The sequence below is a fragment of the Triturus cristatus genome, chromosome 5_1 (genome assembly GCF_964204655.1).
Source record: "Triturus cristatus chromosome 5_1, aTriCri1.1, whole genome shotgun sequence".
Lineage (NCBI taxonomy): Eukaryota > Metazoa > Chordata > Amphibia > Caudata > Salamandridae > Triturus > Triturus cristatus.
The window spans coordinates 137786620-137807519 of record NC_140587.1 but is presented as its reverse complement, the minus strand read 5'-3'; the positions used below and the strand labels follow the sequence as shown (position 1 = coordinate 137807519).

The 20900-nt window shown below is 43.8% G+C and overlaps 1 protein-coding gene across 2 annotated transcripts in view; it reads right to left on the bottom strand.

Moving 5' to 3' along the window:
• Window positions 1-2536: 2536 nt before the first annotated feature.
• EPPK1 (epiplakin 1) overlaps window positions 2537-20900 on the bottom strand; it is a 174698-nt gene continuing 156334 nt past the window's right edge. For both annotated transcript variants that reach the window (XM_085604598.1, XM_085604597.1), the window contains one exon: window positions 2537-19218. In XM_085604598.1, the coding sequence (XP_085460724.1) occupies window positions 2873-19108 (16236 nt within the window). In that variant the 5' untranslated portion in view covers window positions 19109-19218 and the 3' untranslated portion in view covers window positions 2537-2872. The remainder of the gene's footprint in view (window positions 19219-20900) is intronic.

The following is a 20900-nucleotide window of genomic DNA, read 5'->3' as shown; positions in this document are numbered from 1 at the left end:
GTTTCCCTATGTGCCGGCTGCGCTAGGGCCCAAAATCCACAGGTAGGCACATTGCCAAAAACAAGACTGTGCCTAGTGGGCTTTCTGCCGCCCTGGGGGTGAATCGGGGGGGGGAAGCGGGTGTTGCCCCGATATGCCCCCAAGGGGGCCAGAAAGACTGTGGCTATGTTTTTGGGGGTGGGGGCATTGGTATGCCCATTCTCGGCAGCCCCCACCCCCACACATAAAAAAAGCCAGCGTAATCGCTGGTGCCTAGTGGGCTTTCTGACCCCTTCCGGGGGCAAAACAGGGGCCACTGCCCCCATCTGCCCCTCGGGGTGGGGAAAGAAATACTGTGGCATTTTTTTGGGGAGGCGGTGTGGGCATTCTGGGCTGACCTCGACTCAGAATAAAACAAAACAAAAATGCTGAGGCCTAGATGGCTTTCTGCCCCCCCTCCACCCTCCAGGGCAGACAAGGGGCTATTGCCCCAATATGCCTCCGGGGAGGGGCAGAAAGACTGCGGTAAGTGTTTTTGGGGTGGGGTATTATCATGCCCATTCTGGGTGAGGCCCTACCCCTACATTATATTTTAAAAAAAAATCCCTGGTGCCTGGTGGGCTATTGCCCCCACCCCTACATCAATTAAACAAAATCCCTTATTTCTAATGGGCTTCATGCCCCCCCCCCCCGGGAAGCAGATTGGGGGCAGAAAGATTGGCATTTCACTGGGGGTGGGGGCATTGTCTTGCCCATTTTAGGCAGCCCCCACATCAACATCAATAAAAAAAATCCCTGTTTTCTAGTGGGCAGATTGGGGGCTACTACCACCATCTGCCCCTGGGGAGAGCAGAAAGTCTGTTGGTTTTTTTGGGGGGTGTGGGGACATTGGCCTGCCCATTTTAGGCAACCCCCACCCCTAATTCATTAAAAAAAATCCCTGGTTTCTAGTGGGCTTTCTGCACATTGGAGGCAACTGCCCCCGTCTTCCCCCAGGGGGGGGGGGGCAGATAGACTGACATTTCTCTGTGGGGGGCATTGCCATGCCCTTTTTGGGAAGCCCTCACCCCAACGTCAATAAAAAAAAAATCCCTGTTTTCTAGTGGGCTTTCTGCCCCTCTGGAATTGGAATGAAAATGCTAGTTGGCCTCGGGAGGTTGGGGAAGCCCCAACCTACCGAGGCCAATAAAAAAAAAAGGAAATCCCTCTGCTTTCTGCAGCAGAGGGATTTAGTGCCTCTGTTCTCATGACGGAATGGTTCTGTCATGAGCACAAGAGCACTGGTGCTCATGACGGAACTATTCCGTCATGAGCACTGAAGGGGTTAAGAGTTGTTCACTACCAGGACATGTAAACATTAAAAGTTCATGCCCTACAATTTAAATACATTTCACCCTGCCTTCTGGGCTGTCCAGGGCCTACGAAAGGGATGACATATGTCTTAAAAAGGAAGGGTTTGGCCTGGCAAAAGGTTTATTTTGCCAGGTGGAAATGGCAGTTTAAAACTGCACACACAGACTGCAATGACAGGCCTGAGACATGTTTAAAGTGCTACTTTAGTGCGTGGCACAATCAGTGCTGCAGGCTCACTAGTAGTGTTTAATTTACAGGCCTTGGGCACAGTTAGAGCCACTTTACTAGGGACTTACAAGTAAATTAAATATGCTAATTGGGTATTAGTCAATGTTACCATGTTTTAAGGTGTGAGCACATGCACTTTTAGCACTGGTCAGCAGGTGGTAAAGTGCCAGCAAGAAAAGGTTCAGCAAAAATAGTGGGTGTGAAGGCAAAAGGTTTTGGGGTAGACCACTCTAAGGATGACAGGTTTGAAACAGCTATGCCTTTGTGTAAAGAGGCTCGCTAATTGAGATTAGTATTTATGACTAAGCATTAGATATTAAACCTGTCTCCCTATATGCTTTCTATTCTCCCCATGTTTTATATTTTTTTATTATTTTTATTGAAATTGATAATGTTCAAACACTTGAAAATTGTGACATGCACAAGGTTTACAGTACCTGATTTTAAAAGGAGTACGGCAACCATGACAGGCGTACAGTATCTTGCCCATGTTTTCCGCCTGCTGGCGTATTTCCCCACAAACATGCCTTTTAATCACTCTTTAACTGTATTCTAATGGCATATCTTGTACCAGAGTTCTGGGCAATCCAATATCATATGCGGTGTAACCTGTACTCTGTCTTGTAACCTGTGTAAAGCACTCTGTTACCCACATGAGTCTAGACCCCACTATGTGAAACTAGAAATAACTAAATATTTCTGTGCATGCATTGTGCTTTAAATCATTATTAAACACAGTGCCATACTTTAATGATTTTTTCAGATATTGCGTTTAGAATTCTTGCTCTATTTTGATCAGTCATATGACATTTTTCTTTTGAATCAATACATTATATAATCTCATCCTGGAATTTAGGGCTGACATTTTTGGATGGGTACTATGTTTTCCATTACTTATGCAATATAGTGAGAACAAACACAAATGGACAGAAATATTTAGCAGTGAGATGGAAATAAATTACAAGCACTGCAAACAGTAAAAAAAACATTCATTTATTTGTTGGTGGCACAAGCCACTAACTATGTGAAACCACTTTGAATGGTATACCGCTCTTTCTAGACAAAGGTAGCAAGAGCATGTACAAAAAGGGAACTTAATACCATCTGTGTAAAAATGGGGTTCAGAGTTTTTTCCCTCCTAGTACACTCTCTGAATTCGGTATTTTATATCACAAAAGACCACTATGGAGCATCTCCTCATAATGTTCTTTTACAGGGGATCAGGATTAGAATTCCAGTGTCTGAAAATTGGGCAGCCTTGCTGTTAAAGAAGCTATAAAAGAGTAAACAGTGTCAATGGGCATTTTAGACCCTACTTTTTATTCACAGAAAGCAAGCATAGTCCTGTTTCTGGGTCCTGGATGCCCCTTTCAAGAAGCTGCATGTATGTGAGGTTCTCGTGGGTGTTGGGGTCAAAGAATCCTTTTGTGTCATCACTGGGGTCAGAAAGTATCTGGTTCATCTCTTCGTCAAAGTAGCCCCTCTTATACGCAACTTCCACAGGGACGCGGTGACTATGCACAGGGTCGATGATGCCTCCTGTGGCAATCTGGGCCTCCAACAGACGGATGCCGTGGTCTTTCACAATCAGGTCTTTATTCATGGCCTGGAAGAGTGAGATTTTCTGTCCGGTGTAGGGATCCGTGTAACCAGTCACAGCTTTTTCAGCAGACAGGAGCTTAGCATGCAGTTCTCGGCCAATCACTCCAGCTGATACAGCTTCATCTACAGAAAGTTTCTCGTTGGTGAGAGGGTTGATCATGAATCCAGTGGCGGCTTGAGCCTCAAGGAGGACCAGGGCAGTTCCAGGTCTCAGAATACGCTTGCCCATGGCCTCGTAAATGCTCATCTTCTCCATCTTTGTAGGGTCTTTCTTAGAGGCCACAAACACACCAGCGATGCAGTTAGTTCCTTCCAAGTATCGTTTCACAGAGTCCATTTGTGTGACTTCTTCCAGGGTCTTTTTGCCCTGTGTGAGATCGGTCATAGTCTTTGTATCGATGATCTCTGAGCTGAGCAGCTCGGAAGCCGTGACTTGTCTCCTGAGACCCTTAAACTTCAACTTGCTGCTTCGCTCTTCAAACTCCTCGATTGTGGTGGTGACAATTTGGATAAGTTCCTCTAATGTCAACTCTCCTGATTTATATTTTCTGAGAAGCTCATTTCTTTTCTCTTCAGAAACGTATTTGGAGTTCAGGAGCTCCCATACAGAAAGCCCTTGCCCTTTAAACTCACCAACAATGATTTTGATATTTACACCCTGCAGCAGCTCTCTGGTTTGTGAGTCACTTTCTCCTGAGACCTCCTTTGTGATGTCCTTCAGGTCTAAAGAGCTACTCTCACTCACTGTATCTTTAACAGTGCTGGTGAGTATAGTAATGACATCTTCTATCGCTGATGTGTATTTTTTGAAGAGACTCTGTTTTGTTTCCTGGGGGATGTGTTTGGAACTGAGAACAGTTAACAAGGAAAAATGATGACTTTGAAGTTGAGGGATATTGACATGGAAATATTTTAACGTCTTTTTAATTTCTTCATCTGACTTCCTACGTCCATCTCGATCAATCTCTGAATGCCCATCATGTTTTCCTTTGTCGATAGCAGTATCAGCATTGTCAGATTTTGACGAAAATTGAATTTCCGTCCTTTGTTCTTTGTCTTCAGTGTACTTTTGTTCACTGCTGCCCTTGCCTTTATTTTGCTCAATTGTGGTAACCAGAAGAGTTTTGAGCTGCTCGAATGTTAACTTCCCTGACTTAAACTTATGCAAGAGTTCCTGCCTTTGTTCCTCTGTAATGTATCGAGAGAAAAATATGTCCCAGATGGAAATGTTCTCCCTGCTAAACATCCCAAGAGGGGCATCGACTAAAGTTGATTGCATTAAGACTTTGAGCTGCTTGTCTATCTGGAACCATGATGTGCCTTTCTCAGCAACATCAAGCATGTAGAGTCTTGTCTCTGGGTCCTGGACACATCTCTCAAGTAGTTGCATGTAAGTTAGGTTTTCATGAGTGTTTGGGTCAAAGAACCCTTTAGTGTCATCGCTGGGGTCAGAGAGGATGTGATTCATCTCTTCATCAAAATAACCTCTCTTGTAGGCTACTTCTACAGGGACACGGTGACTATGCACTGGATCAATAATGCCTCCTGTGGCAATCTGAGCCTCCAGAAGACGGATACCATGATCTTTCACAATCAGTTCTTTCTTCATTGCCTGGAAAAGAGAGATTTCTGTCTCGGTATAGGGATCTCTGTAGCCAGTCACTGCTCGTTCAGCAGAGAGAAGTTTGGTGCGGAGATCTTGTCCCACCACTCCAGCAGAAACAGCTTCCTCTACGGAGAGCTTCTTGTTTTGCAAAGGGTCAATGATGAAGCCAGTGGCAGCCTGTGCCTCAAGAAGCACCAGAGCAGTTCCGGGTCTTAGGATGTTTTTCTGCATAGCTTGATGTATGCTCATCTTTTCTCTCTTGGATTGGCCTTTTTTAAGTGGCAGCAAAACTCCAGCAATGCAACTGGTGCCTTCCAGATATCTCTTAACAGAATCTATTTGATTAACTTGCTCCAAAGTCTTACTGCCTTGGGTGAGTTCATCGAGTGTCTTCTTGTCAATGATTTCAGATGTGAACAGCTCTGCGGCAGTGACTTGTCTCCTGAGGCCTTTGAACATCAGCATACTGCGTCTTGCTTCTGTTTTCTCAATTATGGTGATCAGAGTTTTGGACATTTCCTGTATAGTCAAGTCCCCTGATTTGTACTTTTGTAGAATTTCACTCTTTTTTAACTTTGATACATAGGTAGACTCCAAAATATCCCATAGAGACATTTTCTGTCCTGTGAACTGTCCTATGGGTATCTCAACCAGGGTCTCCTGCAAACGGTTTTGTGTTTGCTCATCCACTTGCCAAGAATCAGCGTCACCCAACTGGGAGATCATAAGTGCATCATTCAGATCCAAACCCTCTTTCCCTGCTCCTCGTTCATTAACGATACTGGAAACAACCGTTGCAATTTCTCTTACAGTCAGTCTGCACTTTTTCAGAAGTTCATGTCGTTTGTCCATAGTGATGGACTCAGTATGTAGGAGATCCCAGATAGAACACCTTTGACCTTGGAATTGCCCTTCTGTGACATCGATTTTGATATCCTGCAAAGCATTTTTGAGAGCTTCCTCTGACGGATAAGACTCCTCAATGATGGTGATAATAATTGTAACTAGTTGCTCCAAAGTAATAGTTCCTGATTGGTATTTCTCAAGCAGTTCTTTCCTTTTTTCTTCTGAGATGTACTTGGAGTTAAGAAGTTCCCACAGAGAAATTTTCTGACCTCTAAATTCACCTACAGAGATGTCAATAATTTTGTACTCAAGGGCAAAACGGGTTGCTTCACTTGTGCCTTTTCCCTTCTCAGCTTCCCCAAGTGTAGAAGAGAGAAAGCTTTGTATTTTCTCCACAGTTGCTCTGTGCTTTTCAAGAAGGTTGTGCCTTTCATCTGTTTGCATGTATGTGGAGTGTAGTAGATCCCACACAGTTTTCCTCTGCCCTTGGAAGTCGCCGGCAGTGATGTCAATGTTGATGAACTGTAATGCTCGGTTGATTTGATCTTTCTCATCGGACTGTGGTCCAGTCTTGTTGACAGTTGTGTCTTCCTTTTTCCCATCATTCTGAGTCTGTTGGTTGATTACAGTGCTGGAATTAATAGTTTTTTCAGTGGTTCCAGCCTCATTCTCATTGGAGGATATGCCATCTACGGTGGTACCATTCATATTTTGGGAGTTACTCTTGTGTTCTGTTTCTTTAATAATTGTGAGAATGTTTGTGATGAGTTCATCAATGGTTAATGTTCCTGATTCATATCTTTTTAGGATCTCTTGTCGTTTCTCCTCGGAGGTGTAATAGTAGTTTATTAGTTCCCACACAGTCACCTGTTGCCCTTGGAAGTGACCTGTAGTGATATGAGTTAACTTGTTCTTCAAAAAGGTTAGACCTTTGTTACCTCCTTCGTATTTCGGAGCTCCTTTTTCCAAGATGTCGAGCATGTACAGTCCAGTCTCGGAATCCCGGACACACCTCTCGAGCAGCTGCATGTACGTGAGGTTTTCATGAGTGTTGGGGTCAAAGAAACCTTTGGTGTCATCGCTGGGGTCAGAGAGGATCTGGTTCATCTCTTCATCAAAATAGCCCCTCTTATATGCAACCTCCACAGGGACGCGGTGACTGTGCACAGGATCGATGATGCCTCCTGTGGCAATCTGGGCCTCCAACAGACGGATACCATGGTCTTTCACAATCAGTTCTTTGTTCATAGCCTGGAAAAGAGAGATCTTTTGTTCAGTGTAGGGGTCTCTGTAACCAGTCACTCCTCTTTCAGCAGAGAGAAGTTTGGGGTAAAGACTTTGGTCAATGACCTCAGCTGCCAATGCTTCGTCCACTGAGAGTTTTTTGTTTTTCAAGGGGTCTATAATGAATCCGGTGGCAGCCTGTGCCTCGAGCAGCACCAGGGCAGTTCCTGGCCTCAGAAATCCTTTCCACATGGCCTGATAGATGCTCATTTTCTCCTTCTTAGATGGGTTTGTCTTGGACGGCACAAGCACTCCAGCAATGCAGCTTGTTCCTTCGAGGTATCTCTTCACTAAATCCATTTGAGTCACCTCTTCAACAGTTTTACTGCCCTGGGTCAGTTCATTGAGTGTCTTCTGGTCAATGATTTCTGATGTCAGCAGCTCTGAGGCAGTGATCTGTCTTCTCAGTCCTTTGAACTTTAACTTGCTGCTTCGTTCTTCTGTTTCTACGATGATGGTGGTGATGGTTTTGATGAGTTCAGATTCACTCATCTCTCCTGCTTGGAACCTCTTCAGGAGCTCCTTTCTTTTATCCTCTGAGATGTACTTCGAGTTGAGCAATTCCCACACACTTACTTTCTGCCCTTTATATTCACCTACATTGATGTCGGTCGTGAGAGACGTCAAAGTTTTTGTCGCTTCTTGATCTATGAAGAAAGAGTCAGTCTCATCAGTGACAGTTCTTGTTATAATGTCTATGATTTCTTTGACAGTCAGTTTGTAATTCCTTAACAGATCTTCCCTTTGTCCGGCTGTAATGTATTCTGAGTGCAGAAGGTCCCAGACTGTAACTTTCTGTCCTTGATACCGTCCCACTTTTACATCAACAGTGATGGACCGTAAGGCCTTCTCAATGTCTTCTTCCTGAGGCACACCATCTTTGTTTGTCGGATGTGCACTTGTACCATCCTGCTGTTTTTGTTTTATTATTTCATTTACCTCTTCTTTCTTTTCAATAGTGGCAATGAGAGAGTTAATGATTTCTTCCAGTGCTGTTTTGTGCCTCTTCAGGTGATCGTTTCGCTTGTCTTCAGGTGTGTACTTTGAGTGGAGTAGATCCCACACAGTTTTCCTCTGCCCTTGGAAGTCGCCGGCAGTGATGTCAATGTTGATGAACTGTAATGCTCGGTTGATTTGATCTTTCTCATCGGACTGTGGTCCAGTCTTGTTGACAGTTGTGTCTTCCTTTTTCCCATCATGCTGAGTCTGTTGGTTGATTACAGTGGTGGAATTAATAGTTTTTTCAGTGGTTCCAGCCGCTTTCTCATTGGAGACTATCCCATCTACAGTGGTGCCATTCATACTTTGGGAGTTACTCTTGTGTTCTGTTTCTTTAATAATGGTGAGGATGTTTGTGATGAGTTCATCAATGGTTAATGTTCCTGATTCATATCTTTTTAGGATCTCTTGTCGTTTCTCCTCGGAGGTGTAATAGTAGTTTATTAGTTCCCACACAGTCACCTGTTGCCCTTGGAAGTGACCTGTAGTGATATGAGTTAACTTGCTCTTCAAAAAGGTTAGACTTTTGATGCCTCCTTCATATTTCGGAGCTCCTTTTTCCAAGATGTCGAGCATGTACAGTCCAGTCTCGGAATCCCGGACACACCTCTCGAGCAGCTGCATGTAGGTGAGGTTTTCATGAGTGTTGGGGTCAAAGAAACCTTTGGTGTCATCGCTGGGGTCAGAGAGGATCTGGTTCATCTCTTCATCAAAGTATCCCCTCTTATACGCAACCTCAACAGGGACGCGGTGACTGTGCACAGGATCGATGATGCCTCCTGTGGCAATCTGGGCCTCCAACAGACGGATTCCATGGTCTTTCACAATCAGTTCTTTGTTCATAGCCTGGAACAGAGAGATCTTTTGTTCAGTGTAGGGGTCTCTGTAACCAGTCACTCCTCTTTCAGCAGAGAGAAGTTTGGGGTAAAGACTTTGGTCAATGACTTCAGCTGCCAAAGCTTCGTCCACTGAGAGTTTTTTGTTTTTCAAGGGGTCTATTATGAATCCGGTGGCAGCCTGTGCCTCGAGCAGCACCAGGGCAGTTCCTGGCCTCAGAAATCCTTTCCACATGGCCTGATAGATGCTCATTTTCTCCTTCTTAGATGGGTTTGTCTTGGACGGCACAAACACTCCAGCAATGCAGCTTGTTCCTTCGAGGTATCTCTTCACTAGATCCATTTGAGTCACCTCTTCAACAGTTTTACTGCCCTGGGTCAGTTCATTGAGTGTCTTCTGGTCAATGATTTCTGATGTCAGCAGCTCTGAGGCAGTGATCTGTCTTCTCAGTCCTTTGAACTTTAACTTGCTGCTTCGTTCTTCGGTTTCTACGATGATGGTGGTGATGGTTTTGATGAGTTCAGATTCACTCATCTCTCCTGCTTGGAACCTCTTCAGGAGCTCCTTTCTTTTTTCCTCTGAGATGTACTTCGAGTTGAGCAATTCCCACACACTTACTTTCTGCCCTTTATATTCACCTACATTGATGTCGGTCGTGAGGGACGTCAAAGTTTTTGTCGCTTCTTGATCTATGAAGAAAGAGTCAGTCTCATCAGTGACAGTTCTTGTTATAATGTCTATGATTTCTTTGACAGTCAGTTTGTAATTCTTTAACAGATCTTCCCTTTGTCCGGCTGTAATGTATTCTGAGTGCAGAAGGTCCCAGACTGTAACTTTCTGTCCTTGATACCGTCCCACTTTTACATCAACAGTGATGGACCGTAAGGCCTTCTCAATGTCTTCTTCCTGAGGCACACCATCTTTCTTTGTCAGATGTGCACTTGTACCATCCTGCTGTTTTTGTTTTATTATTTCATTTACCTCGTCTTTCTTTTCAATAGTGGCAATGAGAGAGGTAATTATTTCTTCCACTGCTGTTTTGTGCCTCTTCAGGTGATCGTTTCGCTTGTCTTCAGGTGTGTACTTTGAATGGAGTAGATCCCACACAGTTTTCCTCTGCCCTTGGAAGTCGCCGGCAGTGATGTCAATGTTGATGAACTGTAATGCTCGGTTGATTTGATCTTTCTCATCGGACTGTGGTCCAGTCTTGTTGACAGTTGTGTCTTCCTTTTTCCCATCATGCTGAGTCTGTTGGTTGATTACAGTGGTGGAATTAATAGTTTTTTCAGTGGTTCCAGCCTCTTTCTCATTGGAGACTATCCCATCTACAGTGGTGCCATTCATATTTTGGGAGTTACTCTTTTGTTCTGTTTCTTTAATAATCATAAGTATGTTTGTGATGAGTTCATCAATGGTTAATGTTCCTGATTCATATCTTTTTAGGATCTCTTGTCGTTTCTCCTCGGAGGTGTAATAGTAGTTGATAAGTTCCCACACAGACACCTGTTGCCCTTGGAAGTGACCTGTAGTGATATGAGTTAACTTGTTCTTCAAAAATGTTAGACCTTTGTTACCTCCTTCGTATTTCGGAGCTCCTTTTTCCAAGATGTCGAGCATGTACAGTCCAGTCTCGGAATCCCGGACACACCTCTCGAGCAGCTGCATGTAGGTGAGGTTTTCATGAGTGTTGGGGTCAAAGAAACCTTTGGTGTCATCGCTGGGGTCAGAGAGGATCTGGTTCATCTCTTCATCAAAGTATCCCCTCTTATACGCAACCTCAACAGGGACGCGGTGACTGTGCACAGGATCGATGATGCCTCCTGTGGCAATCTGGGCCTCCAACAGACGGATTCCATGGTCTTTCACAATCAGTTCTTTGTTCATAGCCTGGAACAGAGAGATCTTTTGTTCAGTGTAGGGGTCTCTGTAACCAGTCACTCCTCTTTCAGCAGAGAGAAGTTTGGGGTAAAGACTTTGGTCAATGACTTCAGCTGCCAAAGCTTCGTCCACTGAGAGTTTTTTGTTTTTCAAGGGGTCTATTATGAATCCGGTGGCAGCCTGTGCCTCGAGCAGCACCAGGGCAGTTCCTGGCCTAAGAAATCCTTTCCACATGGCCTGATAGATGCTCATTTTCTCCTTCTTAGATGGGTTTGTCTTGGACGGCACAAACACTCCAGCAATGCAGCTTGTTCCTTCGAGGTATCTCTTCACTAGATCCATTTGAGTCACCTCTTCAATAGTTTTACTGCCCTGGGTCAGTTCATTGAGTGTCTTCTGGTCAATGATTTCTGATGTCAGCAGCTCTGAGGCAGTGACCTGTCTTCTGAGTCCTTTGAACTTCAACTTGCTGCTTCGTTCTTCTGTTTCCACGATGATGGTGGTGATGGTTTTGATGAGTTCAGATTCACTCATCTCTCCTGCTTGGAACCTCTTCAGGAGCTCCTTTCTTTTTTCCTCTGAGATGTACTTCGAGTTGAGCAATTCCCACACACTTACTTTCTGCCCTTTATATTCACCTACATTGATGTCGGTCGTGAGGGACGTCAAAGTTTTTGTCGCTTCTTGATCTATGAAGAAAGAGTCAGTCTCATCAGTGACAGTTCTTGTTATAATGTCTATGATTTCTTTGACAGTCAGTTTGTAATTCTTTAACAGATCTTCCCTTTGTCCGGCTGTAATGTATTCTGAGTGCAGAAGGTCCCAGACTGTAACTTTCTGTCCTTGATACCGTCCCACTTTTACATCAACAGTGATGGACCGTAAGGCCTTCTCAATGTCTTCTTCCTGAGGCACACCATCTTTGTTTGTCGGATGTGCACTTGTACCATCCTGCTGTTTTTGTTTTATTATTTCATTTACCTCTTCTTTCTTTTCAATAGTGGCAATGAGAGAGTTAATGATTTCTTCCACTGCTGTTTTGTGCCTCTTCAGGTGATCGTTTCGCTTGTCTTCAGGTGTGTACTTTGAGTGGAGTAGATCCCACACAGTTTTCCTCTGCCCTTGGAAGTCGCCGGCAGTGATGTCATTGTTGATGAACTGTAATGCTCGGTTGATTTGATCTTTTTCATCGAACTGTGATCCAGTCTTGTTGACAGTTGTGTTTTTTTTTTCCCCATCAAGCTGACTCTGATGGATAAGGACAGTGGTGGAATTAATAGTCTTTTGGGTGTTTCCTTTCTCGTTGGAGGTGATGCCATCTACAGTGGTGGTGCCATTCATATTTTGGGAGTTACTCTTGTGTTCTGTTTCTTTAATAATCGTGAGGATGTTTGTGATGAGTTCATCAATGGTTAATGTTCCTGATTCATATCTTTTTAGGATCTCTTGTCGTTTCTCCTCGGAGGTGTAATAGTAGTTTATTAGTTCCCACACGGTCACCTGTTGCCCTTGGAAGTGACCTGTAGTGATATGAGTTAACTTGTTCTTCAAAAAGGTTAGACCTTTGTTACCTCCTTCGTATTTCGGAGCTCCTTTTTCCAAGATGTCGAGCATGTACAGTCCAGTCTCGGAATCCCGGACACACCTCTCGAGCAGCTGCATGTACGTGAGGTTTTCATGAGTGTTGGGGTCAAAGAAACCTTTGGTGTCATCGCTGGGGTCAGAGAGGATCTGGTTCATCTCTTCATCAAAATAGCCCCTCTTATATGCAACCTCCACAGGGACGCGGTGACTGTGCACAGGATCGATGATGCCTCCTGTGGCAATCTGGGCCTCCAACAGACGGATACCATGGTCTTTCACAATCAGTTCTTTGTTCATAGCCTGGAAAAGAGAGATCTTTTGTTCAGTGTAGGGGTCTCTGTAACCAGTCACTCCTCTTTCAGCAGAGAGAAGTTTGGGGTAAAGACTTTGGTCAATGACCTCAGCTGCCAATGCTTCGTCCACTGAGAGTTTTTTGTTTTTCAAGGGGTCTATAATGAATCCGGTGGCAGCCTGTGCCTCGAGCAGCACCAGGGCAGTTCCTGGCCTCAGAAATCCTTTCCACATGGCCTGATAGATGCTCATTTTCTCCTTCTTAGATGGGTTTGTCTTGGACGGCACAAGCACTCCAGCAATGCAGCTTGTTCCTTCGAGGTATCTCTTCACTAAATCCATTTGAGTCACCTCTTCAACAGTTTTACTGCCCTGGGTCAGTTCATTGAGTGTCTTCTGGTCAATGATTTCTGATGTCAGCAGCTCTGAGGCAGTGATCTGTCTTCTCAGTCCTTTGAACTTTAACTTGCTGCTTCGTTCTTCTGTTTCTACGATGATGGTGGTGATGGTTTTGATGAGTTCAGATTCACTCATCTCTCCTGCTTGGAACCTCTTCAGGAGCTCCTTTCTTTTATCCTCTGAGATGTACTTCGAGTTGAGCAATTCCCACACACTTACTTTCTGCCCTTTATATTCACCTACATTGATGTCGGTCGTGAGAGACGTCAAAGTTTTTGTCGCTTCTTGATCTATGAAGAAAGAGTCAGTCTCATCAGTGACAGTTCTTGTTATAATGTCTATGATTTCTTTGACAGTCAGTTTGTAATTCCTTAACAGATCTTCCCTTTGTCCGGCTGTAATGTATTCTGAGTGCAGAAGGTCCCAGACTGTAACTTTCTGTCCTTGATACCGTCCCACTTTTACATCAACAGTGATGGACCGTAAGGCCTTCTCAATGTCTTCTTCCTGAGGCACACCATCTTTGTTTGTCGGATGTGCACTTGTACCATCCTGCTGTTTTTGTTTTATTATTTCATTTACCTCTTCTTTCTTTTCAATAGTGGCAATGAGAGAGTTAATGATTTCTTCCAGTGCTGTTTTGTGCCTCTTCAGGTGATCGTTTCGCTTGTCTTCAGGTGTGTACTTTGAGTGGAGTAGATCCCACACAGTTTTCCTCTGCCCTTGGAAGTCGCCGGCAGTGATGTCAATGTTGATGAACTGTAATGCTCGGTTGATTTGATCTTTCTCATCGGACTGTGGTCCAGTCTTGTTGACAGTTGTGTCTTCCTTTTTCCCATCATGCTGAGTCTGTTGGTTGATTACAGTGGTGGAATTAATAGTTTTTTCAGTGGTTCCAGCCGCTTTCTCATTGGAGACTATCCCATCTACAGTGGTGCCATTCATACTTTGGGAGTTACTCTTGTGTTCTGTTTCTTTAATAATGGTGAGGATGTTTGTGATGAGTTCATCAATGGTTAATGTTCCTGATTCATATCTTTTTAGGATCTCTTGTCGTTTCTCCTCGGAGGTGTAATAGTAGTTTATTAGTTCCCACACAGTCACCTGTTGCCCTTGGAAGTGACCTGTAGTGATATGAGTTAACTTGCTCTTCAAAAAGGTTAGACTTTTGATGCCTCCTTCATATTTCGGAGCTCCTTTTTCCAAGATGTCGAGCATGTACAGTCCAGTCTCGGAATCCCGGACACACCTCTCGAGCAGCTGCATGTAGGTGAGGTTTTCATGAGTGTTGGGGTCAAAGAAACCTTTGGTGTCATCGCTGGGGTCAGAGAGGATCTGGTTCATCTCTTCATCAAAGTATCCCCTCTTATACGCAACCTCAACAGGGACGCGGTGACTGTGCACAGGATCGATGATGCCTCCTGTGGCAATCTGGGCCTCCAACAGACGGATTCCATGGTCTTTCACAATCAGTTCTTTGTTCATAGCCTGGAACAGAGAGATCTTTTGTTCAGTGTAGGGGTCTCTGTAACCAGTCACTCCTCTTTCAGCAGAGAGAAGTTTGGGGTAAAGACTTTGGTCAATGACTTCAGCTGCCAAAGCTTCGTCCACTGAGAGTTTTTTGTTTTTCAAGGGGTCTATTATGAATCCGGTGGCAGCCTGTGCCTCGAGCAGCACCAGGGCAGTTCCTGGCCTCAGAAATCCTTTCCACATGGCCTGATAGATGCTCATTTTCTCCTTCTTAGATGGGTTTGTCTTGGACGGCACAAACACTCCAGCAATGCAGCTTGTTCCTTCGAGGTATCTCTTCACTAGATCCATTTGAGTCACCTCTTCAACAGTTTTACTGCCCTGGGTCAGTTCATTGAGTGTCTTCTGGTCAATGATTTCTGATGTCAGCAGCTCTGAGGCAGTGATCTGTCTTCTCAGTCCTTTGAACTTTAACTTGCTGCTTCGTTCTTCGGTTTCTACGATGATGGTGGTGATGGTTTTGATGAGTTCAGATTCACTCATCTCTCCTGCTTGGAACCTCTTCAGGAGCTCCTTTCTTTTTTCCTCTGAGATGTACTTCGAGTTGAGCAATTCCCACACACTTACTTTCTGCCCTTTATATTCACCTACATTGATGTCGGTCGTGAGGGACGTCAAAGTTTTTGTCGCTTCTTGATCTATGAAGAAAGAGTCAGTCTCATCAGTGACAGTTCTTGTTATAATGTCTATGATTTCTTTGACAGTCAGTTTGTAATTCTTTAACAGATCTTCCCTTTGTCCGGCTGTAATGTATTCTGAGTGCAGAAGGTCCCAGACTGTAACTTTCTGTCCTTGATACCGTCCCACTTTTACATCAACAGTGATGGACCGTAAGGCCTTCTCAATGTCTTCTTCCTGAGGCACACCATCTTTCTTTGTCAGATGTGCACTTGTACCATCCTGCTGTTTTTGTTTTATTATTTCATTTACCTCGTCTTTCTTTTCAATAGTGGCAATGAGAGAGGTAATTATTTCTTCCACTGCTGTTTTGTGCCTCTTCAGGTGATCGTTTCGCTTGTCTTCAGGTGTGTACTTTGAATGGAGTAGATCCCACACAGTTTTCCTCTGCCCTTGGAAGTCGCCGGCAGTGATGTCAATGTTGATGAACTGTAATGCTCGGTTGATTTGATCTTTCTCATCGGACTGTGGTCCAGTCTTGTTGACAGTTGTGTCTTCCTTTTTCCCATCATGCTGAGTCTGTTGGTTGATTACAGTGGTGGAATTAATAGTTTTTTCAGTGGTTCCAGCCTCTTTCTCATTGGAGACTATCCCATCTACAGTGGTGCCATTCATATTTTGGGAGTTACTCTTTTGTTCTGTTTCTTTAATAATCATAAGTATGTTTGTGATGAGTTCATCAATGGTTAATGTTCCTGATTCATATCTTTTTAGGATCTCTTGTCGTTTCTCCTCGGAGGTGTAATAGTAGTTGATAAGTTCCCACACAGACACCTGTTGCCCTTGGAAGTGACCTGTAGTGATATGAGTTAACTTGTTCTTCAAAAATGTTAGACCTTTGTTACCTCCTTCGTATTTCGGAGCTCCTTTTTCCAAGATGTCGAGCATGTACAGTCCAGTCTCGGAATCCCGGACACACCTCTCGAGCAGCTGCATGTAGGTGAGGTTTTCATGAGTGTTGGGGTCAAAGAAACCTTTGGTGTCATCGCTGGGGTCAGAGAGGATCTGGTTCATCTCTTCATCAAAGTATCCCCTCTTATACGCAACCTCAACAGGGACGCGGTGACTGTGCACAGGATCGATGATGCCTCCTGTGGCAATCTGGGCCTCCAACAGACGGATTCCATGGTCTTTCACAATCAGTTCTTTGTTCATAGCCTGGAACAGAGAGATCTTTTGTTCAGTGTAGGGGTCTCTGTAACCAGTCACTCCTCTTTCAGCAGAGAGAAGTTTGGGGTAAAGACTTTGGTCAATGACTTCAGCTGCCAAAGCTTCGTCCACTGAGAGTTTTTTGTTTTTCAAGGGGTCTATTATGAATCCGGTGGCAGCCTGTGCCTCGAGCAGCACCAGGGCAGTTCCTGGCCTAAGAAATCCTTTCCACATGGCCTGATAGATGCTCATTTTCTCCTTCTTAGATGGGTTTGTCTTGGACGGCACAAACACTCCAGCAATGCAGCTTGTTCCTTCGAGGTATCTCTTCACTAGATCCATTTGAGTCACCTCTTCAATAGTTTTACTGCCCTGGGTCAGTTCATTGAGTGTCTTCTGGTCAATGATTTCTGATGTCAGCAGCTCTGAGGCAGTGACCTGTCTTCTGAGTCCTTTGAACTTCAACTTGCTGCTTCGTTCTTCTGTTTCCACGATGATGGTGGTGATGGTTTTGATGAGTTCAGATTCACTCATCTCTCCTGCTTGGAACCTCTTCAGGAGCTCCTTTCTTTTTTCCTCTGAGATGTACTTCGAGTTGAGCAATTCCCACACACTTACTTTCTGCCCTTTATATTCACCTACATTGATGTCGGTCGTGAGGGACGTCAAAGTTTTTGTCGCTTCTTGATCTATGAAGAAAGAGTCAGTCTCATCAGTGACAGTTCTTGTTATAATGTCTATGATTTCTTTGACAGTCAGTTTGTAATTCTTTAACAGATCTTCCCTTTGTCCGGCTGTAATGTATTCTGAGTGCAGAAGGTCCCAGACTGTAACTTTCTGTCCTTGATACCGTCCCACTTTTACATCAACAGTGATGGACCGTAAGGCCTTCTCAATGTCTTCTTCCTGAGGCACACCATCTTTGTTTGTCGGATGTGCACTTGTACCATCCTGCTGTTTTTGTTTTATTATTTCATTTACCTCTTCTTTCTTTTCAATAGTGGCAATGAGAGAGTTAATGATTTCTTCCACTGCTGTTTTGTGCCTCTTCAGGTGATCGTTTCGCTTGTCTTCAGGTGTGTACTTTGAGTGGAGTAGATCCCACACAGTTTTCCTCTGCCCTTGGAAGTCGCCGGCAGTGATGTCATTGTTGATGAACTGTAATGCTCGGTTGATTTGATCTTTTTCATCGAACTGTGATCCAGTCTTGTTGACAGTTGTGTTTTTTTTTTCCCCATCAAGCTGACTCTGATGGATAAGGACAGTGGTGGAATTAATAGTCTTTTGGGTGTTTCCTTTCTCGTTGGAGGTGATGCCATCTACAGTGGTGGTGCCATTCATATTTTGGGAGTTACTCTTGTGTTCTGTTTCTTTAATAATCGTGAGGATGTTTGTGATGAGTTCATCAATGGTTAATGTTCCTGATTCATATCTTTTTAGGATCTCTTGTCGTTTCTCCTCGGAGGTGTAATAGTAGTTTATTAGTTCCCACACGGTCACCTGTTGCCCTTGGAAGTGACCTGTAGTGATATGAGTTAACTTGTTCTTCAAAAAGGTTAGACCTTTGTTACCTCCTTCGTATTTCGGAGCTCCTTTTTCCAAGATGTCGAGCATGTACAGTCCAGTCTCGGAATCCCGGACACACCTCTCGAGCAGCTGCATGTACGTGAGGTTTTCATGAGTGTTGGGGTCAAAGAAACCTTTGGTGTCATCGCTGGGGTCAGAGAGGATCTGGTTCATCTCTTCATCAAAATAGCCCCTCTTATATGCAACTTCCACAGGGACGCGGTGACTGTGCACAGGATCGATGATGCCTCCTGTGGCAATCTGGGCCTCCAACAGACGGATTCCATGGTCTTTCACAATCAGTTCTTTGTTCATAGCCTGGAACAGAGAGATCTTTTGTTCAGTGTAGGGATCTGTGTAACCAGTCACTCCTCTTTCAGCAGAGAGAAGTTTGGGGTAAAGACTTTGGTCAATGACTTCAGCTGCCAATGCTTCGTCCACTGAGAGTTTTTTATTTTTCAAGGGGTCTATAATGAATCCGGTGGCAGCCTGTGCCTCGAGCAGCACCAGGGCAGTTCCTGGCCTCAGAAATCCTTTCCACATGGCCTGATAGATGCTCATTTTCTCCTTCTTAGATGGGTTTGTCTTGGACGGCACAAGCACTCCAGCAATGCAGCTTGTTCCTTCGAGGTATCTCTTCACTAGATCCATTTGAGTCACCTCTTCAACAGTTTTACTGCCCTGGGTCAGTTCATTGAGTGTCTTCTGGTCAATGATTTCTGATGTCAGCAGCTCTGAGGCAGTGACCTGTCTTCTGAGACCTTTGAACTTTAACTTGCTGCTTCTCTCTTCTGTTTCTGTGATGATGGTGGTGATGGTTTTGATGAGTTCAGTTTCACTCATCTCTCCTGCTTGGAACCTCTTCAGGAGCTCCTTTCTTTTTTCCTCTGAGATGTACTTCGAGTTGAGCATTTCCCACAAGTTTACTTTTTGATCTTTGTATTCACCTACACGAATTGCAACAGTGAGTGACCTAAATTTGTTGATGTGTTCTTCTGTTAAGTTAATTTCTGTCTTTTCCATGTCATCAATGGTTCTAGTAACAATGGTGATTATTTCTTTGATAGTCAATCTATAGTCTTTCAACAACTCCTGCCTTTTCCCCTCATTGATGTAACTAGAGTGCAAAAGGTCCCAGACAGAAACATTTTTTCCTTTAAATTCTCCTATATTGACCTGAACCTTGATTGATTCTAGGGCATTCTTTAAATCCTCCTCACTGGCAAAGCCATCCCCGGCTCTTATCTCTTTTGCTGCAGTTTTTCTTCGTGAGTCTGCCATGTTTTCTTCTGTCATCATCAACGTGGTAAGTATATTCCGCTTATTATCACTCAGCAGAAATGTTCTTCGACAGATTTCACTTTTTTCCCCCGATTTGGGACTCTTCTTTTTCAGATGGTAATCTGTCTCTGGAAAAAAATGGAAAGAGTACAGAAGTTAGCTGCAATAAGTCAAAAATTCATCTCATGGAACATGTAGTCATGTCTCACTATACCTATATGTTATACTTATATGTTGAGCGTGCTGCTAAATATTTCAAGAAAAGGGGGACCCCTGCATAATAAATAACTTGCCAAGAGCAGGGAAAAATAACTATAGTTTTGAAAACATTCTTAAGCTAGAAACGTTACACATAGATTTGCGGGCAGGCGAATATTAACTTAACATGTATATATACAGTGAACAAAGAACTATGATCACCAATACGATCTGTTCAAAATTACAAAAATACTTTTATTTCTCATACAATATTACAAAAGTTGACTGAAGTTAAAATGTAATTGGAAAGTGTGTTAAACAGCTGTTTGGATGTTGTCCTTAAAGTTTAATTTTAAAGTTTAATTGATACATAATTTTAACTACAACTTCAAGCCTTCCGCAATACGATTCATGATCATGTTTGACAAGGAATGTGTGCTTTTTGATATTCAATTATGTATCAATGAACTTTAAGGACAATTTCTATCGGTTCGACAAGTGAACCGGTCCAACCATGCAACCCTTGTCATTGACCTCCACCACATCTCAAGAAAGGAACTATGGAACACAGAAGCCCGCTAATCTCCTCTCAATATCTTTCAATAACCTTCCACACAGCACAAAAGCCTCCCAGTGCTACCCACCACTTCCAAGCCTAACTACAACATGAAAGACAGTTACCCTCGACTTCAATCACACCCTCCTCATGACAGCAGACAACTACATGCCCCTGAAACTCTCCAGTTCAATAATGAAATCACCAATTGCAAGAGATCACTGGTGACAATCCGACCCTTCTTCTCAACATAATCAATGACTCTCTTACCCAAGGCCTCTTCCTGGAGTCCCTCAGGACTGGGTAAATGCTGCCTGTTGTGAAGAAACTCAACGTGGATGCGGATGAACAAATTGACAACTGCCCAATCACCCACCTTCCCTTTATGGAGAAAATCATTGATAGGCCATTGTCAACCATTAGAACAAGAAACTCAAGACCAACAACCTCCCATAAACAGCCACAGTCAGAGTGGTTGCAATGCACACCCCATAACAAGCAATGACAACACTAGTTTCCTCTTCCTTCTCAAGTTCTCAGCAACCATCAGTTGCATCGACCACCAAGCTTTATTCAACATCCTAATAACCACAATAGGCTGCATTGGATGCATACTGCAGGGATTCAAGTCATACCTAACTGAGTCTGGCTTGTCCACATAGACACCTTGAGAATGTAAACCATCAACATCACCTGTGGTGTACCAAAGGATGCAGTCCTCTTAGATCATCTTCATCCTCTGCATGCATCCTTCTAAACTAGAGGAAGGCTACTATACATGAATATCCACATGGCATGTAACTCTGCCTGACTGTATATAAAACTGACTTGCTGCTATCTAACTCTGCCTGACTGTATAGTATATAAAACTGCCTATTGCCCTTGAAAGTGACCTGGAGTGATATGAGTAAACTGGATGTTTAAAGCTTACTTCGAAGGCAGTCCAACAAAAACCAAATTCCACCACATGGCATCTGAGACTAAAGAACAACACATTCAAAACTAGTGCTTGCCATTGAATCTATATGGCTTTTTGCATCCCACTCACAAATTGTA